This window comes from Enhydra lutris, unplaced genomic scaffold (assembly GCF_002288905.1).
Source record: "Enhydra lutris kenyoni isolate GAN:26980312 unplaced genomic scaffold, ASM228890v2 scaffoldscaffold53, whole genome shotgun sequence".
NCBI classification, from domain to species: Eukaryota; Metazoa; Chordata; class Mammalia; order Carnivora; family Mustelidae; genus Enhydra; species Enhydra lutris.
Window position 1 is genome coordinate 6,537,287 of NW_019154137.1, and position 26,190 is coordinate 6,563,476.

Consider the following 26,190-nt stretch of genomic DNA (forward strand, 5'->3'; position numbering starts at 1 on the left):
ATAATAATAATAATAATCATAGTAACTACGTTTTGACACTATGCTATGTATGTTCCAAGCACTGTGCTAAAAATACATTATCTAATTTAATATTTGAACCACCCTGTGAATTAGAAAACTTCCTGATTTTATGGATAGGAAACTGGTCCAGAGAAGTTCAGTGGTTAAAGGGTTTGAACCCACATCTGTTAAAAGGTGGTGAGAGCAGAAGCAGGGTTGGGGCAGAGGAAGAGGAAGAAGCAGACTCCCCACTGAGCAGGGAGTCCCACATGGAGCTTTATCCCAGAACCTGGGATCAGGACCAGAGCCAGAGGCAGAGGCTTAGCCACTGAGCCACCCAGGCACCCCCCAACATCCCCCGACCCCATAGTCTTGCTTTAGAGATGTTTTTTCATCTACAAGATTGTGCCCAGGTTAGCATGTTTACTTCTTGTACTTCCCTGTATTATCATTCCTTGCACATTGTTTTTTTTTTCTAGCATAGCATATCCACTGAGCCATTTTAATTGTACTAGTTTTCCATACCAACAGGGAATATTGAAGCATATGATAGGTAAATTGAAAATATATAATTCCATTTAATTAACACTAACATTTTCTACTTTTCTGGTGTACTCTCTGTAGTTGGTCTTTTCTTTCTCCCTTATCTCTGAAATTACTTTTACTGGGGACAATAACCTTTCATTCTGCAATTAGGAATTAATGACTTAGGTTCACAAAGACTGAATCTCATTAACAAAACAATGTAAATTAACAAGTAATATATTTCAGTTGTTAGGAAGGAGTTTGAGGTAGTTGTTAAGAGTAGGGTGGTTTTGGACTCTTGAGGAAGGAGGAAGGATCCTCTGTGGAACAAAGTATACAAACATACAGGCTGTCAGTAGAAATAAGTGTGTAGAGTTGGCGGTAGATCAGCGGCATGCAGACTATGGCCTGTTTCTATAGTGTCCATGATCTAAGAATTTTTTTTTTAATTTTTAAAAGGTTGTAAAAATAAACAAAGAATATGTGACAGATGGGGCGCCTGGGTGGCTCAGTGGGTTAAAGCTTCTGCCTTCGGCTCAGGTCATGATCCCAGGGTCCTGGGATAGAGCCCGCATTGGGCTCCCTGCTCAGCAGGGAGCCTGCTTCCTCCTGTCTCTGCCTGTCTCCCTGCCTACTTGTGATCTCCGTCCATCAAATAAATAAAATAAAAATCCTTAAAAAAAAAAAAAAGAATATGTGACAGAGATGGAATGTGGTGGCCTGCAAAGTCTGAAATATTTACTGTGTGGTATTTTACAGAAAGTTTGCCGATCCTTGCTCTAAATCACAGAAATGTGTAGGTTGAAAAGAGATGTAGAAATCATCTATTCTAATGTGTAAAGATTTTTTTTTTAAGATTTTATTTATTTATTTGACAGAGATCACAAGTAGGCAGAGAGGCTGGCAGAAAGAGAGGGAAGCAGGCTCCCCGCTGAGCAGAGAGCTTGACACAGGCCTCCATCCCAAGACCCTGAGATCATGACCTGAGCCAAAGGCAGAGGCTTAACTCACTGAGCCACCCAGGCGCCCCTAATCTGTAAAGATTTAATACAACTTTGACATTTTCGAAATGAGAATTCTGAGTTAGGGAATGACTTGCTTTTCTATAACAAGTTAAAAGGCCGTGGGAAGTATTTTATAACTGAGGCGTGTAGGCAGCCTTTTCGATGATTTATGAAGTCCCCACTCCCCAGTACTGACAACTTCCTTATAAAGGGGCTTCATTTTCATAGTGTTCATTAACTAAATTTTCTTGATAAATGAGTGTGGAGTTATCACTAGTTGTACAGAGGAACATGATTTTTTTAAATTTGAATTCTCCTTCGTTTATCCGGAATATGAATGAGGTTGATACACATACTCATACTTTTTAGAATTCCTTTATCAGTGCACTGCAGTAATTTATAAGACTAATAGTAGTTAAAATTTAGAAATTTGAACTAAGTACGAGTTACTTATTTGATAAAGTGTTTTGTTATTCTTGCTGCCCACTGCAGTCTGCCCCTTAAAGCAGCAACCCTGTGAGTAGGCACAGTTTTATCCTCACTTTACAAATTAGAAGTAAGGTTAAGTAACTTGCCCAACATCACTCAGCTAATAGGAGTAAAACTTTGGACCCACGTAGTCCGTCAGTCTGCAGAGACAGCTTCTTTGTGGCATCAATTTTTCCATTTATAGTACCAGAAACCTCACATGACACTGTAGTCCTTACTACAGTGTCATGTGAGGTTTCTGGTACTATAAATGAAAAAATTGATGCCACAAAGAAGCTGTCTCAACCATATCATTTTATTATGACATGTGTATGGCACTCCTCTTTAGGTCAGGTTTAGGCATATTATAATTATGTACCTTTTTAACTGCTTTCTGCCGTAGCTTTATTTTACATATTCAAGGATAATGATATAACTTAATTAACTTGTATTTTTATGCAGACTTGTAAAAAAGGCAAAAAGGGCCCAGGAGAAAAGGGCAAAGGTGGAAATGGTGGAGGAAAACCTCCTTCTGGTCCAAACCGAATGAATGGTCATCACCAACAGAATGGAGTGGAAAACATGATGTTGTTTGAAGTTGTTAAAATGGGCAAGAGTGCTATGCAGGTAATGTTTATTGTGTTCTTCCCAGTTTATTTGTTCATTTTAAACTTTAGTGAGTTATATAAAATCCCTGAGTTTTCTAATTGCACTAAAAGAAACTAACACTTGCTTATAGAAAAAAGCAACAAAGTCATCGGAAAACTAGGGATCTGTCTATTCAGACATAAGACCTTTAAGCTGTGTCTTGAGTCATTTTCTGCTGCATTATTTTCTTTTAATAGCATATAATAAAAAATTATTTGCTAAAAAAATACGCTGATGTAAACTGTGAGATTTCAGTTTCCCCTGAATTTATTTGGCTGCCATTAAAATATGAAGCCCTTTGCCCATATAGAATTCTTGGTTGAGTGATCTAATATAATCACTCTCCACTTTAGTGAACTGAATTATGTTGATCACTGTTGTCTGTTACAAAGTTTATTACTTGTGCTGTTTCTTAGCAGAAGAGTAAAAAGTGAGAGTCATAGCCATGTCAAATCATCCTAATTTTATTCCTTCTGTATAATTTTATGACAATAGAAGCATTTAGGCTTTACAGTGGAGACTAAACCCATATGGTTTTATTTATTTTTTTAATTTTTAAAAAAGATTTTATTTATTTATTTGACAGACAGAAATCACAAGTAGGCAGAGAGGCAGGCAGAGAGAGAGGAGGAAGCAGGCTCCCTGGGGCTCGATCCCAGGACCCTGAGATCATGACCTGAGCCAAAGGCAGCGGCTTAACCCACTGAGCCACCCAGGCGCCCCCCGCATATGGTTTTAAAGAAATTGAATAAACACTATGCTCAAAGTATATACATGCTTAATAAAGTTATTTTTTACTGTATAAAAGCCATAGGGAATATTTTTTAGGGAATTAATTTTAATTAATTAAATGATTTATGGAGAACTAGCCATTTAAGCATTCTCTTATGAGAGAGTAACAAATGCAAATCTTGTTTATAAATATGGGCTTATCTGATATGTATGGCTTTGTAAATAAATTTTTAAGTATCAGTTGGGAATGATAAGCCACATTTTTACATGTAAAATAAAAATTGTTTTTTTGAGCTATCATCAGTTGTACAGAGGAATGTGACTTTTAAAATTTGAATTTGGGGATGCCTGGGTGGCTCAGTTGTTAAGCAACTGCCTTCAGCTCAGGTTATAATCCCAGGGCCCTGAGATTGAGCATTAGGCTCTTTGCTCAGCAGGGAGCCTGCTTCTCCCTCTCTTACTCCCCATGCTGTGTTCCCTCTCAGCTGTCTCTGTCAAATAAATAAAATCTTTAAAAATAAATAAATAAAATTTGAATTTGCCTTAATTTAGTCATACATGGTTTACATTTTATATAGTTGTGATGAGGGTGTAGATTTTATTTCTTTAATGTTTTAAATTATTATTTCATATATATATTCAATATTTTTAAAAATAATGTCTTACTATCTTACAGTGATATGGTTTATTTAGTCATTCCCTAATTTAGAAAGTTATCCCCTTCTCTCTGATTCCCATTTTGGGTAAACTTCATCAAAGGAATAAATTGTCTCAGTTACGTTATATATACCATTTCATTACTTTCCTTTTTATATTATACTTTTTCTCTATAATGTTTTAAGCTGTTAAATGCATTAATCTTTTTTGGTATCTTTCATTTTTGTTAACATCAGAAATCTCAACTTACATCCACAGCTAATTAGGCTGTTCTATTTTTGTCTAGTCTATAGGGTTTTTGTTTAACTTTTCAGTTCATCAAAAATTTTTAATAGAAAATGTGAGGATTTAGCTTTATATTTAGTTTTGTTAGTGGTATCTCTTTGTTTAAAGAATGAACTTTTTCCTTATTTTTATGTTGATTATGGTTTGGCATATATTAAGATTGTGCCTCTGTGTTACTTGTTTTTTCTTTTTCACCCTTAAAAGTGAAATGTCCACAGTATCTCTCCACTGATTTCTCTGAATGGACTCTTAACCTCCAGTTTGTTTTGTGTACTCCCACTTGTGTTATCTTGGTAATACGAAATTTGATCAAGGAAGTCTCCTGTTTACAAGCTTCTAACAGTTCTTCCTTATCTAAAAGTTCCAGCCCAGATTTTTTTTTATGATGTGCTTCCTATTCCCCAGCCACTGTACGTACTCTGCCTCCACCCTACTCTCCACAAACCCCCCCCCACCTTTCTTTTTGTTTTTCCCTTTGCCTGGAATAGTCTTCACGTAAGATTAACTTAAATCACATGTCACTCGTTGAGAAGCATTCTTGGGCTCTGTCTCTTTCTCCCCTTGAATATATTTTTTACTCTTCTCTTTCCCTTATAGCATTTAATATATTGTATTATAGGTGTGCATATGTCTGAATTTGCTTCTAGATCATTAATTTCTTGATCAAGGACTGTATATTACTCATTTTTTTAATCCCAGGGTATACCTATTTCAGTAATTAGAGGTGAGGATAAGTATCAGACTGGCTGTTGGTTTTAAAATAGTTATTATATATTAAGAAAGGAGGGATCTGGGACACTTGGGTGGCTCAGTAGGTTAAGTGTCTGCCTTCGGCTTCTGCTGTTAAGCGGGACTCCCTGCTCAGTGGGGAGCCTGCTTCCCCCTCTCTCTCTGCCTGCCTCTCTGCTTCTCCCTATCCCTGCCTCTCCCTCTGCATGCTACCCTTCCTGCTTGCACGTGTGTGCTTTCTCTTTCTCTCTCTGACAAATAAGTAAATCTTTTTTAAAAATCGGTCTTTAAAGGGGTTCCTGGGTAGCTCAGTGAGTTAAGCCTCTGCCTTTGGCTCAGGTCCTGATCTCAGGGTCCTGGGCTTGAGCCTTGTGTTGGGTTCTCTGCTCAGCGGGGAGCCTGCTTCCCCCTCTCTCTCTGCCTGCCTCTCTGCCTACTTGTGATCTCTCTCTCGCTCTCTGTCAAATAAATAAATAAATAAAATCTTCAAAAAAAAAAAATCAGTCTTTAAAAAAAAAAAGGGATCATGCATGCATATGCCCCTAGTTCTATTAGATAATATATATTGAATTTTATTGGATAAATTCTTAGCATACTGCTTGATGATTAAAATTTTAAAATATTTTAATGTGTTATATTGCATTATTTTTATTACAGCAGCCTTGTATTCCCAGTACAAATTCTATTTGATCTTTTTGAATAAGTTTTTAATAAGATGTGATCTTTTTTTGTAAGATTTCATTAAGTATTTTTATATCTTTATTGTTGAAATAGCCCTTCTTCCAGTCATCTATTGCTGTATAACAAGTCACTCCAAAGTTAGTGATGTAAAGGAACAGCCATTTTACTAGGCTTAATGATTCTCTTGGTCTAGAATTGAGGCAGAACTAAATAGGGATGAAATTGTCTGTGCTCCCATCCGTGATGGTTTGTGCCTTAACCTGAGATACTTTTAATGCTCAGAGGTTACATAAACAGGTAAGGACTATACTTCCCTGGAGCCTTCTTTATTCATTTTTGGTGCCTAATCTGGAGTGACTTGAAGGCTGGGCACTGCTGGAACTATTACCTGGAATACCTACAAATGGTTTTTGCATGTGGCTTGGGTTTCCTACAGTATGGCTTCTGGGTTTGGAGAGTGTCTTGAGCAGAGATCTGATTCTCTGTTCTCCAAGAACCAAGTACAGAAGTGGAATGGTGGTCCATGACTTAATCTTGGAAGCATCATTTTTATTGCCTTCAGTTCTAGAAAAGGGAATGTAGACCCCACTTATTGAAGAGCAGTGTCAAACATTTTGGGCCATGTTTTAAAACTCTCACAGTCCCATAATATATTCTTTTGATATTTATTACCTGTATGATATTTGGGAATAATCTTAAGTTTACATACATAAGCTATTGTCAAATATTGAAAAGGACTGAAATCTAGAAATTAGATAAAATTTTAGAAGATCTCCAGTCAATCTCTTTGAGCCAGGTAATTCTTAGATAATATTTCCTTTTTATTTTCTTTAATTTGTAATGACACCACCATTTCTGTACATCAGATTGCACACATAATTCATTTAGTTTATACCCAGGTTTCATATTTATTTGTATATAACTTAAACATTTTTCCCTCCTGATGCTTTTTTAAAAAAAAAGATGTATTTATTTTATTAGAGCGAGAAAGAGTGCATGTGTGTGCAAGAACGGGGGGAGAGGCAGAGGAAAAGAATATCAAGTAGACTTCCTGCTGAGTGTGGAGCACAGTTCAGCTCCATCTCAGGACCTAGAGATCATGACCTGAACTGAAATCAAGAGTGGGATGCTCAGTGAACTGAGCTACCCAGCTTCCCCTGTCATCCTAATTTTTAAAACTTGGTTATTTAAAAATAGTTTTCATCTGCTGTTTGGTTTCCTCTTCTATCCCCCAAAGAATCACGTGCTGCTTTTTATTTTTTTAGCTCTGTCCTATTTAAAAAAAAATACTATGTTGAAACATAATTCACATACCACAAAATTCACCCTTTTAAAATGTAAATTCAGTTGTGTTTAGTATATTCATAGAGTTGTGTAGCCAACACCAAGTCTAGTTTTAAAATATTTTTCAATATCCCAGAAGGAAACTTTGTGCCTATTAGCCAGTTACTTTCTCTTTGCCTGTCCCAGGTCTAGGCTACCACTAATGTAGTTTTTATAAATTTGCCCATTCTGGACATTTCATATATATGATTCATTCAATATGTGGTCCTTTATCAGTGGTTTCTTTGACTTGGCATAATATTTTCAAGGTTCATCCATATTGTGGTATTTATTATAATCTCATTCTTTTTTATTGCCAAATAATACTCCATTTCGTTTATCCGTTCATCTTCTGATGCATATTTGCTTTGGTTCTACTTGTTGGCTATTATGAGTAATGCTATTACAGGTATTCTTGTACAAGTCTTTTTTTTTTTTTTTAGCATATGTCTTCATTTCTCCTGGGTATTATATATCTAGGAGTTAAGTTGTAGGATCATATGGTAACTGTTTAACCTTTTTAGTTTCATTTATTTTTTTAAAGATTTTATTTATTTATTTGACAGAGAGACAGTGAGAGAGTGGGTACAAGGAGGGGGAGTGGGAGAGGGAGAAGCAGGCTTCCCGCCAAGCAGGGAGCCCAATGTGGGGCTTGATCTGGGGCTTGATCCAAGGATCCTGGGATCATGACCTGAGCCCGGGGCAGACACTTAACAACTGAGCCACCCAGGGGCCCCAAACCTTTTTTATTTTTTTAAAGATTTTATTTATTTACTTGAGAGAGAGGGAGAGAGCACAGGCAGGGGGAGCAGCAGAGAGAGAGGGAGAAGCAGGCTCCCCAATAAGCAGGGAGCCCAGTGTGGGGCTCAATCCCAGGATCATAACCTGAGCTGAAGGTAGATGTTTAATGGGCTGAGCTAGCTACTCAGGTTTCCCAAGTGGTGTCTTAATTTTACTTTTGATTTCCATTTCCTTGGTGGCCAGTTTTGAGCATCTTTTGATGAGCTAATGGCTATTTGTATGTCTTCTATAAAGAGTTATATTCAGAATCTTTGTCTATATTTTTAATTAGATTACTTGGCTTTTAAAAATTATTGAATTGCTGGGGCACCTGGGTGGCTCAGTGGGTTAAAGCCTCTGCCTTCGGCTCAGGTCATGGTCTCAGGGTCCTGGGATCGAGCCCCACATCAGGCTCTCTGCTCAGCAGGGAGCCTGCTTCCTCCTCTCTCCCTGCCAGCCTCTCTGCCTACTTGTGATCTCTGTCTGTCAAATAAATAAATAAAATCTTTAAAAAAAAAAAAATTATTGAATTGCTCTTAAAAAAATTATTGAATTGCTCTTAAGTCCCTTTCCTTAAACTTCATGAGCCTGGGTGGCTCAGTGGGTTAAGCCTCTGCCTTCGGCTCAGGTCACCATCTCAGGGTCCTGGGATTGAGCTTCACATCGGCCTCTCTGCTTAGCAGGGAGCCTGCTTCCTCCTCTCTCTCTGCCTGCTCTCTGCCTACTTGTGATCTCTGTCAAATAAATAAATAAAAATATTTTTAAAAAGTTATTAAATTGCAAGAGTTCTTGATGTAGGCATACCTCAGGGGTCCTGTGAGTTGGATTTTAGACCACTTCACTAAAGCAGATACCACAATAAAGCAAGTCAGATGAATTTTTTTGGTATCCCAATTCCTATAAAAGTTATGTTTACACTATACTGTAGTCTGTTAAGTGTGCAACAGCATTATGTCTGAACTGTATATACCTTAAATAAAAAAATACTTTATTGCTAAAAAATACTAATTATCTGAGCTTACAGTGAGTTGTAATCTTTTTTCTGGTGGAGGATCTTACCTCAGTGTTGATGGCTGCTGACTGATGGAGGTGGTGTTTGCTGAAGGTTTGGGTGGCAATGGCAATTTCTTAGAATAAGACAACAATGAAGTTTGCCGCAATGATAGATGCCTTTTCACAGTTGGTTTCTTTGTAGTATGAGATACTGTTTGATAGCATTTTACCCACATTAGAACTTCTTTCAAAATTGAAGTCAGTCTTCTCTAACTCTCCTGCTATTTTATCATCCAAGTTGATGTAATATTCTAAATCCTTTGATGTTATTTCAACAATCTTCACAGCATCTTCACCTGGAGTAGATTCCTCCTCAAGAAATCACTTTCTTTGATCATCCATAAAAAGTAGTTCCTCATCCGTTAAAAGTTTTATCATGAGATTTCAGCAATTCAGTCACATCTTTAGGCTGCATTTCTTTTTTTTAAAAGATTTTGTTTATTTATTTGACAGAGAGAGCACAAGCAGGGGGAGCTGCAGGCAGAGGGAGAGGGAGAAGCAGGCTCCCCACTGAGCAGAGAGCCCGACGTGGGGCTCCATCCCAGGACCCTGGGATCATGACCCAAGCTGAAGGCAGACGCTTAACCGACTGAGCCTCCCAGGTGCCCCTAGGCTCCATTTATAATTGTAGTTCTTATGCTATTTTCTACCACATCTGTAGTGAAATTTTTACCACATCCATTGAAAGTCATGAAGCCCTCAAAGTCATCTATTAGAGTTACAATCAGCTTCTTCTAAAGTCCTGTTAATGTTGATAGTTTGACTTCTTCCCATGGATCATGAATGTTCTAAATGGAATCTAGAATGATGAATCATTTACAGAAGGTTTTCAGTTGACTTTGCCCATATCCATCAGAGGAGTCACCATGTAAGGCTATGTATATAGCCTTGTGAAAATGTATTTCTTAAATAAGAAGAACTGAAAGTTGAAATTACTCCTTTAACCATGGGCTTCAGAATGGATTTTTTTGTTAGTAGGCATGAAAACAACATGAATGTCATTGTACATCTCCATCAGAGCTCTTGAGTGACCAGGTGCATTGTCAGTAGCAGTAATATTTTGAAAGGAATCTTTTTCTTCTGAGTAGTGGGTTTGGAAATGGGCTTCCGATATTCAGTAAGCCATGTTGTAAATAGGCTATTATCCAGTCTCTGTTGTTTGATTTGTAGAGCGTAGGCAGAGTAGATTCAGCATAATTCTTAAGGGCTCTAGGATTTTTGTAATGGTAAATGAGCCCTGGCTTCAGTTTAATCAGTTGCATTAAGTCCCTGACAAGAGAGTCAGTCTGTTCTTTGAAGCTTTGAAGATAGGAATTGACTTCCTCCAGCTATCAAAGTCATAGCATCTACTTCCAATATAAGCCTATTTTGTCTACATTGAAAATTTATTGTTGTGTAGCCACCCTGGTTAATTATCTTATCTAGTTTTCTGGATAACTTACTCCAGCTTCTACATCAGCATTTACTACTATTTCACTTTGCACTTTTTTTTAAAAAGATTTTATTTATTTGACAGAGATTACAAGTAGGTGGAGAGGCAGGCAGAGAGAGGAGGAAGTAGGCTCCCTGTGGAGCAGAGAGCCGGATGTGGGGCTTGATCCCATCATGACCTGAGCCGAAGGCAGAAGCTTTAAACCACTGAGCCACCCAGGCGCCCTCTCTTTGCCCTTTGATATAAAGAAGACTCCTTCTTTCCTTAAACTTCATGAACCAACTTCTGCTAGCTTCAGGTTTTCCTTCTGCATTTTTCTTCACCTCTCCCAGCCTTCAAAGAATTGAAAAGTTGGGAGCCTTGTTCCGGATTAGGCTTTGGCTTAAGGCTGTGTTGTGGCTGGTTTGATTCTTTTATTCATATCTCTAAAACATTTTCCATATAGCAATAAGGCTGTTTCACCTCATTGTCATCACGTGTTCACTGAACAGCACTTTATTTTCTGTAAGAATTTCTCCTTTGCATTTATAACTTGGCTGTTTGGCTCAAGAGGCTTATCTTTTGGCCTGTCTTGGCTTTCCACATGCCTTCCTCGGTAAGCATAATCATTTTCTAGCTTTTGATTTAAAGTGAGAGATATGCAGCTCTTCCTTTCACTTAAACACTTGGAGCTCATTGTGGGGTTATTAATTGGCCTAATTTTAACACTGTTATCTGTTAATCTGTTAATACTATTCCCAGTTAATCTTGGGGAATAGGGAGGTTTGAGGAGAGGGAGAGGTGGGGGAATCCCAACACACACAACATTTATTAAGTTTGCTGTCTTATATGGGTACGATTCGTGGTGCCCCAAAACAACTACAATAGTGACATCAAAGATCTCTGATCCCAGATTACCATTATAAATACAATGAAAGAGTTTAAAATGTTGAGAGAATTACCAAATGTGACAGAGACAACATGGTGAGCACCTGCTGCTGAAAAAATGGCTCTGATTGACTTGCTTGACACCGGGTTGCCACAAACCTTTGGCTTGTAATACACACACACACACACACACACACACACTCTCTCTCTCTCTCTCTCTCTCTCTCTCTCTCTCCCCCCCTCTCCCTCTCCCTCTCCCTCTCCCTCTCCCTCTCTCTCTCTCTCTGTGAAGCGCAGTGAAGTGCAGTAAACCGAGGTACGCCTTTATATTTTGAGCACCAGTGCTTTATCAGATACATGATTTGCATATGTTTTCTCCTATTCTGTGGGTTGCTTCTCTCATCTTTGATGGAGTCTTTTGAAACAAAACTTTTATGATTAAGTGAAATTCATTTTTTCTTTTGTCTCGTGCTTTTAGTCTAATATCTAAGAGTACTTTGCTTAACATATGGTTATGAAAACTTACGTGTTTTATAGTTTAAGCTGTTATATTTCAGTTTCTGATCCATTTTAAGTGTTATTTATGGTATGAGATAGGGTCCAACTTCAGTCTTTTTTTTTAATTTTTAAAAAGATTTCGTTATTTGAGAGAGAGAGAGAGAGAGAATGAGCAGGGGGAGGGGCAGAGGGAGAGGGTGAGCGAGAATCTTTAGCAGGCTCCATACCCAGTGTGGAGCCCCAAGAGGGGCTTGATCTCAAAACCCTGAGATCATAACCTGAGCTCAAGTTGAGTCAGACATTTAACTGACCTATTGAACCATCCAGGCACTCCCAACTTCATTCTTTTGCATGCATATAGCCAGTTGTCCCAGCACCGTTTGTTGAAAAGACTAGTCTTTCTTCATTGAATTGTCTTGGCATCCTTGTCAAACATCAAGTAACCATAAATATGAGAGTTTATTTTTGATTTGCATTTTTATTACATTTATCTGTACTTTTGTCCTTAAGCCAGTACTGTCTTGATTACTGTAGTTTCTAGTAAGTTTTGAAATAATGAAATGTGAGTCTTCCAACTTTGTGCTTCTTTTTCAAGATTGTTTTGACTATTCTAGATCTCTTGCATTACCATAAGGATTTTAGGATTAGCTTTCCAGTTTCTGCTAAGAAGCCAGCGGGGTTTTTAATAGGGATTGCATTGACTCTGTAGATCTATTTGGAGAGTAATTGTCTACAGATTCATGAACTGTCCTACTTAACTATGTTTATTTAGCCATTAATTTACTTTTGTTATTAACATGGGACCAATAGTGCTCACTGTTGAAAAAAATTTGGTTCTGCATTTTCTCATTGACAGAGGCATTTACATCTTTTTAGAAAGATTTTTGTTCTCATTCCATTGCAGTGTTAATATTTAAGTGTTATTTGTATTTAGTACACTATTTTAGTCAAAAAGAAACATGGGTGTGATTTTTAACATTTTCTAGGATATCCTTAATGTCACTAAGAAATAAGTACACTTTATAGAGTTGGGTCCCATAGTTAGTTTTCAGATTCCTTTTAATGCAAAATAAACAGAAGACTGATCATCATTATGTGTTATCAGGTGATTATTTTACTGAATTTGGTTTTCTTTTATTGTTAAAATTTAACTTTAAATTTTAGTATACAAATAAATGTATATTAATTTGAAGTAATGTGATACTACTTAATCTTGAGATTTAATGACTTTAATCAGACTTAATTCTTAGAACATTAGCAAAAGCTAATGGTTTTTTTTTTTCCTTCTCTGCTGTAGTCGGTGGTAGATGATTGGATAGAATCATACAAGCATGACCGAGATATAGCACTTCTTGACCTCATCAACTTTTTTATTCAGTGTTCAGGCTGTAAAGGTAAGATAAATTTATTTTGGAAGCAGGATGTTCTGAAATGGTCTCTCTTTGTCCCACCTAAATATATATTAGCACTTTACATGGAAAATAATGCCAAGATATGGAATTGTTTGCGTTATAATCATACAGAATGTATAAGGAAAAAGGAGCAAAGAACAAAGAAAGAAACTCTGTTGAGATAGTTGTGTATTCATGTGTAAAAATTAACTAAAAGCTTCGCAATTTATAACGTCTATTACTTTTATTAGATACATTTCCCACTTTCAGCATCTGGTTTTAGGACCAAAGAAATGGATTAAAATGGGAGGAGGAAGATAACGAAGAGGTACAAGTTCAAGTGGCAGGGAATTGTAAAGTATAGGGAGTTTAAAAGTGCCATGAATGACAGTAACTAAGTAAGTAGGTAGGTAAGTAACTAAGTTAAGTAGTGAAATTTCTGGTGAAATTTCTAGTTTTTTTCTTAAAAAGTAGAGAAGTTTTGGAGTGGGGTCTTTTTGGAAATGTTTTCACTTTTTATTTAAAAAGATTTTCAAGTATGAGTGGGGAAAATATAAAATACAGTAGTGTCTTGCCTGGGGCAAAAATACATAGTGCAGACATTGAGCAGGGGGACACAATTAGGTAAGTTTGGGTGGTGTCATACATCTTGATCTGAATCAGTAAATGATTCAGACAAAATCATGGACAAGTTTTGATCTATTTTGTTTCTCCCTAATACTTGGTCCATCCTTGAAATTTAAGAAGATGTCCAGGAAAATAAATGCTAGAGTTTCCCAAGAGTATTACATGTTTTTTATGAAAGTGGCACCAAAAACATGTACATCAGAAATCAGAAGGAGGGAAGTTTGCTTAAAAATAGATCTCAGAAGTTAAGATGGTAAAGAATGATTTAAACAAATCTGTAAAAAGAATCTCAGGAAGCAATTTATTTATGTCTACTGCTTTGATTCTACAGTAATACTTCAAAAATACTGTTACTGGAATTGTAAAACAAGTAACTTTTTTTTTTTACAAGTAACATTTTTAAAAAGAGTTTTTAATTTTTTTAACTTTGATTCAGTGACATTTTATTGAAAATAAATTGAGTTACATTCTTTCCACATTACTTTTTCTCCCAGGTAGCATAGGATTAAAATCCTAACTCTTAAAATTACACTGCTCAGTGTAAAATTTAGATAATCTGACTGTATATAAAGATTTTCTTTCAGTTAGGTTTTTAAAATTTTATTTTGATTCCAGTGTAGTTAACATACAGTGTTATATTAGTTTCAGGTGTACAATATCATGATTTAGCAATTCCATATAAATAGTATTTTATGAACTGATATATTTTATTGGAGGTTGATCACAACATTCATTGCAGCATGCATACTAGATATTATGTATGTGAAGCCTGATAGACAAATATATTAATTTCTTGAGTCTGATCTGCATAATGCCATTAATATGGTCGGTTTTGAGAAACTTTTTAGAGAATTTTTGAGAAACTTTTTGAGAACTTTTTAGAGAATTTTAAACCTTAGAGTACAGAGAGTTGCCTAATTTGACTTCTTAGCTAGAGGTAGCTTCAAATCAATATAGAAAATTTGATTGACTCTGCTCAAAAGAAATGTAGTAATGACAATATGGTGAATCAGATTAACACTTTGAAAAAGAGGATATACTGGTATTATTTTTATTTTGTCTGTGTCTGGTCTGTTTTTCTGGAGTAGAAGGAATCAGGTACCTGTTAGTTGTATTGTGTAACCAAGGACCATGTCCTTTCTCTTCAGATTCTGTGAAAGTAGAAGGTTGATTGCAGAACAACTGAACAGGTGCCAGAAATAACTCAATGAGCTGAAATTCTGACTTCTATCTTCAGTCTTCCTTGTTCATACTGTAGTTTGGTCAGTTTTAGTTTCCTAGTTGGGCTTCTGAATTGTAATTTGAAAACAAGGCTATAGTCAGAACGTTTTTCCTTTATCAGATTGTTTCCTTTCCTGGCACCATTCTGTTTTGTGAATCAGGAGCTTGCCAACTGAACCTTTGGATGTACTTTGTCATATACCAGGTTGTCCGGATTTTTAAAAATTGAAAGTGTTGGAAATTTAAATTATCAGGTAGATTTAAACACTGTCATAATGAATCAAGAAAACTCCATAAAGGAGAATTTATCATCTAATCAAAGTTAAGGTCATTACTTTCAAAACATACTTAGAATTATTTTGATTGAGTTCTTTTAGAAACATCTTTATATGTGCTGTACTTTAGGCTTTTTTCTTTTGGGCTGAGGATTGTCATTGCGAGCATCAGTTATTTTACTGTATTTTTGCCTTCAGCAGCTGTTGAGGTGTGGAGGGACGTTTGACTCTACACTGACTGGTTCCAGACTGCTTTGTGGTTGCTCAGTCTGTGACCAGTGTTTGTTTCTTCTTTCCTGGTCACCTGCTACTTTTCATTTTGCCAGTTTTTAGCAGTCTCCCTTCAGGTCTGCTATAATTTCAAGGCATGGGGCTCACACGTGGTGTCTTAATGGCACCTTCACACCTGCCCCAGGAGTTACATGCATGGAATTTGTGACAGCTGTTTTTTTTTTTTTTTCTGCTTATTTTTGGGTTTCTGGCTGTTAAATGGTCTGAGATGAGAGAGGAGCTTTAGAAATGGGACAGTTGTCAAAATGTATGCAGTATGTTTGCTTTGAGATTTACTGCTATATACATATTTATTTTGTAGAAATTGTTTCAGGGATTGAGTAACTTGTCCTTCTATAGCTTTGCCAAGTTTATAACACCTGGGTGTAAAGTACAGGAAGGTTCAGAAGATATATCCGTGACTTGATTAAAATTAACCCTTCAAAAGGTATTTGAGAGTGCTGCTTCTTTAGCAAGGGAAATGGTGCCTTCTTCCAGATCTGTTAATATCTTAAAACAATCATGTAGTTCTTTAATGTGGTAAGGGCAGACTCCTCACAGCACCACTAGAAGTTGATCTTACTTGGGGGTGGCATCATAATGTAGATGAATAATCTCAGACAAGGTATTTAACTTCTCTTTGCTTTAGCTTTTATTTCCTCATCAGTAAAGCCACAGTTATAGATCCTGCCTCATATTTATGGTATTCATAGTACTAATAAGACTGGCAAGGAATAAGTAATCCAGCAATAGAAATCCAGCTTTGAGCATCCAGTTTCTACATTTGTTTTTAAAATAATCAGTTACCTTATCAGTGGAAATTCACGTATATTTTTTCTTGTATTGTCTCCTACTCATAATTTCTTCTAGAAATCCCTTTTCTGATATTTGATCTCTACCTGGCTAACTTTCACTTCTTATAATGTGTATCCTTCTTCTTCCCCTTTCCCATCTTCTTTTGAAATTCTAAATATTCTTATCAGATTCCTTTTCTGTGAAACACCTGACTTATGCTTATTTATTTATTTATTTAGTTAGTTCTGACCTGTGGCCTTTATTGGCATTGTCACTCATTAGGGCTTTTCTTATGTACTATCTTTAATAGTTTTTATTTTTTCCTCCCTCCTTCCCATCCTTCCTGTTTTTGTTATTCTTTATTTAAACTTCCAGCTAGATTATGGATGAACGGAAACTACAACTTAACTGTTTATGTTTATTTGAAGCCCTTTTAGAGGATGATTGGATGTAGTTGTCGTGTGTGTGTGTGTGTGTGTGTGTGTGTGTGTGTGTATGTATGTGTGTATAGTAATGCTTAATAAAGAAACCTAGCTAGGGTGAACTTTACCTATCACTCTTTTTCTTGTCTTCAGGTTTATCCTTAAAGTTTTAATTGTTATCCTGGGTGCTGCCTAACCCTTGATAACGTGTATTATATTAAAAGGGACTAAGCCAGTATACATATTGTAGGCAAGAGTCGGTTAAGGTCAGGTAGGAATGTGATGGAGACTAACAGTGTAAGAGAGTGACTTAGAAATTCTCTTTATTTTATTCATTCTACAATGTATATTAACTTCTTACACTTGCAAATTTCAGGAGTTGTCACAGCAGAAATGTTTAGACATATGCAGAACTCTGAAATAATTCGAAAAATGACTGAAGAGTTTGATGAGGTAACTTATTACCCTAATGTTTTGATAATTTTATGCATGTTGATCTTGATATAACCTTAAAAGTATTCTTAAATTCTGAGTATTAGTGTTAATGGATAACAGCTTTGGCATCACATTGAATCAAATGATGAGGAGTGACCTTGGGCAAGTTGTTGTCTTAGCATTGGTTTTATCATCTGTGAATAATACTCTTGGCTAAAAATACTTCTTTCATAAGCCTGTTGTGGATTTAAATGAGTAATGTTTGAAAACTTTATTAGCATTTTACAGTGCCTGGTATATAATAAGAACTTAATAAATGGTAGCTATTATTGTTATTGTCAAAAAATTAAAACTTCAGTAAAATTTAGTGCCTAAGAACATGTCTTGGAATATTGTTAAAGATAGATTTGGTTAATATTTGGGTAATAGGTAGCTTAGGCAAAGGACTATAATGTTAATGCTTAAATGGCATGAGGGTTAGGGATGCTTACCGCCCCCCCCCCACATGGTCAAAAATATGCATGTAACTTTGGCTCCCCCCCCAGCCTTAACTACTATAATAGCTTGCTTACTTTTCACTAGAAGCTTTGCTGATAAACAGTGATTAACAAACATTTTGTATGTTATATGTATTACATACTTATTCTTAGAATAAAGTAAGCTGGAAAAAAGAAAATGTTATTAAGAAAATCATAAGGAAGAGAAAATAAATTTACAGTACTGTAGGTATATTTATTGGAGAAAATCTGTATATAAGTGGACCTGTACTGTTCAAACCCATGTTGTTTAATGGTCCACTCTCTACATGTAATTATTTAAAATATCCTTTATGGGGGCATCTGGCTGGCTCAGTTAGTGGAGAATGTGACTCTTGATCTGGATTTGTGAGTTCGAGCCCCACATTGGGTGTAGATAGAGAATTACTTGAAAACAAAATTTTTAAAAAAGATATCTCCTTGGGGTGCCTGGGTGGCTCAGTGGGTTAAAGCCTCTGCCTTTGGCTGGGGTCATGATCCCAGGGTCCTGGGATCGAGCCCCGCATCGGGCTCTCTGCTCAGCAGGGAGCCTGCTGCTTCCTCTCTCTCTCTCCCTGCCTCCCTCTCTGCCTACTTGTGATCTCTGTCAAATAAATTAAAAAAAAAATTAAAAAAAATCTCCTTTATGTTCAAGTATGAGTAATAAAAACAATACAAATAAAAAATAGTAGCTTAGACTTGAGTGAATCCGTTATCACAGTGATGCCTTTGAAGTATTGTTACTCATAAAGACATTTAGATTTACTAAAATCTGAGCTCCTTCAGGGCAGAGATTTTTGTTTGTTCACAGCTGCATTCTAGCAGCAGCAGCTTTACTCTTCAAAACTTGTCACTGTGAATTTTCAAGTAGGAACTCTTGTCCCATTTGAGTTTTACTTTATCATTTTTTTCTTACTCTGATGAAGGAGCCTTCAGTGATCATTCTAAAAGATAGACAAGAGTTGTTTAAAAGGCTTTGATGATCGCTAAGTGCTATTAATCAGTCACAAGTACTTGAGAGGTAATTATGAGTAATGGTATTACAGTAGGCCCCCCCAATCCTCCGGGGATACATTCCAAGCTCTCCAGTGGATGACTAGAACGACAAATAGTAGTAAACCCTATATATTCTGTTTTTTTTTTTCTGTGTGTACGTAACCCATGATAACGTTTGATTTATAAATTAGACATAATAAGAGATTAACAACAATAATAAAACCGAACAATTTAATACTATACTGTAAAAAATTATGTGAATGTAGTTTCTGTCAAAATACCTTCTGTTCAGGGGCGCCTGGGTGGCTCAGTGGGTTAAATCCTCTGCCTTCAGCTCAGGTCATGGCCCCAGGGTCCTGGGATCGAGCCCCACATCCGGCTCTCCGCTTGGTGGGGAGTCTGCTTCCCCCTCTCTTTCTCTGCCTGCCTCTCTGCCTACTTGTGATCTCTCTCTCTGTCAAATGGATAATAAAATCTTTAAAAAAAAAGATATCAAATCAACCTCCATAAGCACATCGTGGACAGGCATCATGAAACAGACCACTGACTTTGCTTTAAAAAAAAAAATCTTCTGTTCTCACCCTTGTGATGATGTGAGATGATAAAATACCTGCATGATGAGATGAAGTGAGGTGAATGACATAGGCCTTGTGACATAGTTTTAGGCTACTGTTGACCTTCTTCTGACAACACCTTAGGAGGAGGATCATCTGCTCTCAGATGGAGGTTGACCATGGGGTCACTAGAATGTGGAAAGTGAAACTATGGATAAAGGGCAGCAGGGGGCAGGGAACATGACTGCTTTATTGACCTACTAATATTAAATGTTTTAGTGAGAACCTTCTTACCAAAAGGAAACAGCTATTTAAGAATCCTGAGATCTGATTTGAAAGTGTAAGCAAACAAAGTTGCAGACAATTAAGATGATGCATTTCAGTGTAGTCACTAAAAGATTCAGAGAATATGGAAGAAATCCTTTTTGTAGAATATTAAGATCCTATTCTCAAATAAGAAATAATAGTTCAGCTTACATGTGGCATGACTTAAAATTAAAAAGAAAATTGCTCTAATGACAAAAATAATAATGCCTGGCTGGCTCAGTTGGTAGAGCATGTGATTCTCTCTCATGTCATGAGTTCAAGCCCCATAGTGGGCATAGAGTTTATTTTATTTATTTATTTTTAAAAAGATTTTATTTGAGTGAGAGAGAGCAGGGGGGAGGGGCATGGAGAAAGGGGAAGCAGATTCCCCACTGAGCGGGGAGCCTGACATGGGGATCAGTCCCAGGATTTTGAGATCATGACCTGAGCTGAAACCAAGAGTCAGACACTTAACGAGCTGAGTCACCCAGGAGCCCCTACTTACATTGATTGATTGATTGGTGTCTGGTTTATTTTACTTAGTATAATGCCTTTAAGTTTCACCCATGTCACAGCATGTATCTGAATTTTCTGCCTTTCTAAGGCTGAATAATATTCAGTTGTATGTATACACATTTTGTTTATCCATTCATCCATCAGTGGACACTTGGGTTGTTTCTGCCTTTTGACAGTTGTAAATAATGCTACAAATTTCTGTTGTCTCAAGCCACCAAGTGGTGCTGGGAAAATTGGACAGCTATATACAGAAGAATGAAACTCGACCATTCTCCTACTTTAAAAAAAAAAAAAAAAAATGGCTGGGATGCGCCTGGGTGGCTCAGCTGGTTAAGCGACTGTCTTCGTCTCAGGTCATAATTCCAGGGTCCTAGGATAGAGCCCCACGTTGGGCTCCCTGCTCAGCGGGGAGCCTACTTCTCCCTCTCCCTCTGCTGCTCTCCCTGCTTTTATGCGTGCTCTCTCTGTCAAATAAATAAGATCTTTAAAAAAAAAATATGTATATATATATATATATATATATATATATATACATATATATATATATTGGTTTAAAAAATTGGTAAACTCTATTGATAAAATAATCTTAAGTCTCCAGAATACCCTTCAAAGCAACTCTTGCCTTTAGAGGTTCTTTGTAGTATTGCCCTTTTTATTTTTAAGGATTTGGGTTTTTTGGGGGGGGGATTTAATTAATTTATTTAGAGAGAGAGTGAGTGGGGAGAGGGGCAGAGGGAGAGACTCTCAAGCAGACTCCCTGCTAAGCACGTATCCTGACATGGGGCTCTAGCCCACAACCTATGAGACAAAACCAAAGGTCAACCCCCTAAGCCACTCAGGCACCCCATTTAAGGATTTGTTTTTAATGGTTTATGGGGATTTTCAGTGTAACTTCATTGGAGAATGCCTCATCTCTGTGTAGAAGAATACTTAAGTACTAGTGTTTCCAGTCTATATAGCTATATTTCCATTTCTTTTTTTTTTTCTTAAAATTTTATTTGACAGAGACAGACAGAGAGGGAACACAAGCAGGGGGAGTGGGAGAGGGAGAAGCAGGCTTCCCACTGAGCAGGGATCCCGATGTGTGGTGTTCGATCCTAGGACCCTGGGATTATGACTTGAGCTGAAGGCAGACACTTAATGACTGAGCCACCCAGGTGCACCTCCATTTCGTTTTAAAATTATGTCATTGTTTAAAAATAAGTTATGTCATTGTTTATGTCTGTCCACTAGTCCTTGAGGGTAATGAAAATATACATTGTAATCTTTTGATTATTTATAAATCATAACATCAGACTGGTTGAAAATATGATTTCATTGTTTTGAATCCATTTAAAAATATAACTTTGGTTTGGTTTTGGTATGCTTTTGTTAGGCTTTTGTTTTAAGGAAATTCAATGAGTATATCTTTGTTTATCAGTATAATATTTTGCTTTGATGAGAGAAGCTTTTTATTTTTAACTTTGAGTAATTAGCATATATTTTTATTGGTTAAATTGAATTCATAATATCCATTTTGGTCTTAAAGAGCAGAACTGTTCAAAAGTAACTCCTTCCTACTTTGAAGATTTATTGGAGAAGAAAGGTGGGGTAAAGTAGTCTTTTCAGCTTCTGCCTAGAGTATTTCATAAACAAGCAAAATTTTGTCAAATCATGTGTCTTAAATGAAATTACTGTTTAAAATTTTTATTTTAGGATAGTGGAGACTATCCACTTACTATGGCTGGTCCTCAGTGGAAGAAGTTCAAATCCAGTTTTTGTGAATTCATTGGCGTGTTAGTACGGCAGTGTCAATATAGTATCATATATGATGAGTACATGATGGATACAGTCATTTCACTTCTTACAGGATTGTCTGACTCACAAGTCAGAGCATTTCGACATACGAGCACCTTGGCAGGTCAGTATTTAGAAGGGTTTTTTTTGCATATTTCCTTAGGTTAGAGATGAAAATGGTTTTCATTAAAAGAAATGATGACTCATTAATGAATTTTGCTTATAGAGTAAGCATTAACAGAACCCTTTCTCCTCTCCCTCTGTGAATTACTAGGAATGCAATGATTATTTTCAGTTTTGATTCTGTGAAGGTATATTATAGTTAGTATATGGTGATTTTCTTGTGTTCAGCCTGTTTGATTACATGCCACAGAAAGGGAAAAGAGGTGGATAGGAATGTGTTGCATTCTTGAAAGATGTGTTATCAGGAATGATACTAACAAAAAATTTGGGGAGACCATTAAGTCATTTTAGATACGTAGTTCTAATGTTCCTTACTTTTTGTCTGTGATATGAACTGTCCCTCCTAGTTTAATGGTCCCTGTAGGATGATGTTTATTCTTTAACCATACCATAAGAGTTGATTTTTCTTCCCTTTCTGAGTAACTTTAGGCTGAGCTAAATCCTTTGCTTCTTGAAATGAGGTATATTTTTAAGCCTCACACATGTCTAGAACAGTGATTTTTGATGTTGGTGTTTATAAAATCTTTTGATTTCTCCTTTGTGGTGAAGGTAAAATTTTTGATACACTATTACTGAACATGTGTTTTTTTGTTTGAGTTTAAAAAAATCAGCTGGGCATTATTATAGTATTATAAGCCCTAATGGTAGAATATATTGATATATACAAAAAGTTTTTGTTCTCCAAATATGGGGATATTATTTTCCTTTAGAGCATTTTCCTAAAGAATTAAAGCTGTACTTTAGCTAAATCCTCAATTTTCGAAAAACAAAATGCAGGTAATCTGGAGGAAGGAGGTGGAGGAAAAAAATGCAGTCTTTCTATAGGATTTTATTTTTTATTTAAGTTTTATTTATTTATTTGACAGAGAGCATGCACACGCACTAGCAGGCAGAGCAGCAGCAGGCAGAGAGAGAGAGGGAAAGGCAGGCTCCCTGCTGAGCAGAGAGCGGGACATGGGGCTCCATCCCAGGATCCTGGGATTATGACGCAAGCCTAAAGCAGACACTTAACCAATTGAGCCATCCAGGCGCCCCTAGGATTTTTGTTTTTAGATTGGAAGTCACAAAATATGAATGTGATCTTGCTCTATTAACTTAGGTAGCATTTAATGTTAAGAACTTGGTGGCTAAAGCAAATTAAAATAAGTATGATAGCATAAGGTGAATAATTTAGATCAGAATAACAAACTGGTATCCTAGGGGAGTGAAATAGCTCTGAAGATAAAGTTGAGAATCCTTTTTAAAGAGACCCAGTAGTCACAAATAGAGATACAGTTTTGTGTTGTTCTCTTACGCAATTAACCAGATCTGAGGAATAGTCTGGAGTAAACTAAAAAGGCATAAAATGGTGAGATATTTTAATTAATAAGTTTTAAATCACAGTCTTGTCTGTGAGCAAGGGTTCAGTAACAGAAGGTAAGGGGATCTGGAGGAAGTGTAATAAAACGGACTGTATTGAGTGATATTTTTCTTTGTACTTTGACTTTTTTTTTTAAAGATTTTATTTCTTTGACAGGCAGAGATTACAAGTAGGCATAGAGGCAGGCAGAGAGAGAGGTCTAGGTAGAAGCACGCTCCCCGCTGAGCAGAGAGCCTGATGTGCGGCTCTTTCCCAGGACCCTGAGATCATGACCTGAGCCGAAGGCAGAGGCTTTAACCCACTGAGCTACCCAGGGGCCTCTGTACTTTGACTTTTCATCTAGATCTAGGTCTTTTCGTTGTAATTTCACCATTGTCTTTATGATGATATGCAATAGAGTAAAATTAAAAGAAATCAAATACTGATGAAACTAATTTTTACATATTGTGTTTGATATGAAGCACTTAAGCTCCTTCTCCCTTTGGTAACCAAAATAGCTAAGTACTGCCACAGGAACCAAAATTTTCTGAGAAGTTGAATTATAACCTTTGAAAAAGATCATTGTAGGGGACACATTTTAGAATAGTGGAATTTGAGTGTAGTCTGACGTCAGATCACCTAGTTTTGAATACTGGTTTAACTACTTAATGTGAGCTGTGTAATCTAAGGGAAATTTCTTAAACTCTGTGGACTTTAGTTTCCTCATGAATGAAATGGGGATAATACTTAACTTTGAAGGCTGTTGGGAGGATTGGGAGATAATCCATGAAAAATACTTAACATAGGTAACTGATACATAGTAAGTGTTCAGTACACATTAGCTGTCATTTATTGTTGTCATTTGTAGCAGGTGTATTTTTCTTTTCTTTTAGAAGCAGAACAGCCCATCTTGTCTTTAATTTCTCTTAATTTGATATTAAATTGTAAACTTTCGCATCTTTGAGACTAATTTCAAAATTTTCCTTTTAAAAATAGCTATGAAGTTGATGACCGCTTTGGTGAATGTGGCACTAAATCTTAGCATTAATATGGATAATACACAAAGACAGTATGAGGCAGAGCGGAATAAAATGATTGGAAAACGAGCCAATGAGAGGCTAGAACTCTTGCTACAGAAGCGGAAAGAGGTAAACTTTTGTATTGAATATTTGAGCTGTTAATCCCTGACCAACTTTGATCATTAATTATGATATAATGTTGCTAGTTTATCAGATATATTTTTTGGAAAGATTTAAATTTAAATAACATTTCAAGTTGTTTAAATATCAGTTTTGTTGACTGTCCATGCCAACAATACCTTTTGTGTGTATTTTCTTTCTTTGTAGACTAGGGTTAAGAGTAAGGCTTTCAGTAAGGTCCTGGATCAATCGGACAAGTTGTTTTAAGCCTTAGTATTATTCATCTCTGCCATGAAAATGTCTCTCCTAACTTACTCCCTGAACTAGTTGTCAGGATGAATTCAGATTTCACTTATGTGACATCACTTTGAAAAATAACTTAACAGGCTATTTATGGTGTCTCAGTTGCTGCCCTTTTTTTTTTTTTTTTTTTTTTTTTTAGTGGTATAGGAGGCAGTTGATTGACATGACAGATTACCAAATTTAACTTTGAATGAGAAAGATGTTTTTTCATTCTTATGCTAAATAATATTAAATAAAAAAAATTTTTTTTTTTTTTAATGGAGAGGAATGGAGGGAGAGGAAGAGAGAATCTTTTTAATTTTGTTGGGGAGAGGGGAGGGAGTATTTTAAGCAGGCTCTAAAACCAGCATGGAGTCCAGTGCAGAGCTCCATCTCACAACCCTGAGATCATGAGTCGGAAGCTTAACTGACTCAGGCACCCCCTAAATAAAATCTTTCATTGTTGTGTTCGTGATTTAAATTCTTCTTCATTAGTGATACAGTATTTTGTTATCTAATATTGGTGATGTTTATTTCTAGTAGGCAAAATCTGATGTTTCAAAAATGTTCTAGTAATACATTTGAGGTAATATTTGACATGGTAATTCGGAAGTTACTACTTGATTTGGATTTATTTGGGGTTGGTAATAGCTATAATTTTTAGTTGGTTATTTCTGAGATAGTCAATAACTTTTTAAAATGCCCTGACTCAACAAAAGCCTGAAAATCTTGTCCATATTTCCCCCTACATAAATCCCTCATCTTTTTCATATAGTTTGAAATGAAGAATTGACCTTTTTGCCTCTTAATTATAGTTACTAAATTTCATCAGATGATTTATTAGGTAAATATAATGCATGTCTTTGGCCTTGAAATTATGGCCCAATTCTTGGACATAAGTTTAAGATTGTGAGCATTGAATGAGTGTGTATAGGTAAAAGGATTTTGAAGTTAAAATTCCTGTGCAAATACAAGATACTGATATTTCTGGGTTAGGGTTAAGTTTTTGACCACTTTGTACCTTTGACTCTCTGTGCTAATGAATATAAGAAGTGCACACCCTTGTTAGCATTACTTGGAAATGCAAGAATATATTCATGAAAAGAAAAAATACATTTTACAAAATTACAGAATATAATCTAAGAGCTAATTGATACTTAGACTGTGAGAAAGATTTTTCTCCTAACTCTCAAACTCTGAAACAATTTTGTCTTATTTCTCAAACTCTGAATTGAAAATAATAGGAGTCGGTAAGTAGATCAAGATTTTGAAATGTTTTCTTGATTATTTAAGGTGAGCCTTGTTGCCTTCAGAAGAATTTAGTAGCGTAAGTTTTTGCCAAGTTATTTTACTGAAACCTCTTTTGTTCTTTGAGCAAGTACTAGTTAACATTACTTTTCTTTTTCAGATCATAATGACCAAGATAGTGAAATACTATTATGCTTTTTGGATATGAACATATATGT

At 36.2% G+C, this 26,190-nt stretch overlaps 1 protein-coding gene across 3 annotated transcripts in view; it reads left to right on the top strand.

Annotated features, from left to right (window-relative positions):
* LOC111157208 (stromal antigen 2) overlaps positions 1-26,190 on the top strand; it is a 143,749-nt gene that overhangs the window by 64,205 nt on the left and 53,354 nt on the right. For all 3 annotated transcript variants that reach the window (XM_022518498.1, XM_022518500.1, XM_022518499.1), the window contains exons 4-8: positions 2,460-2,624; positions 12,980-13,076; positions 17,060-17,136; positions 21,701-21,905; positions 24,300-24,451. In XM_022518498.1, the coding sequence (XP_022374206.1) occupies positions 2,460-2,624; positions 12,980-13,076; positions 17,060-17,136; positions 21,701-21,905; positions 24,300-24,451 (696 nt within the window). The remainder of the gene's footprint in view (positions 1-2,459; positions 2,625-12,979; positions 13,077-17,059; positions 17,137-21,700; positions 21,906-24,299; positions 24,452-26,190) is intronic.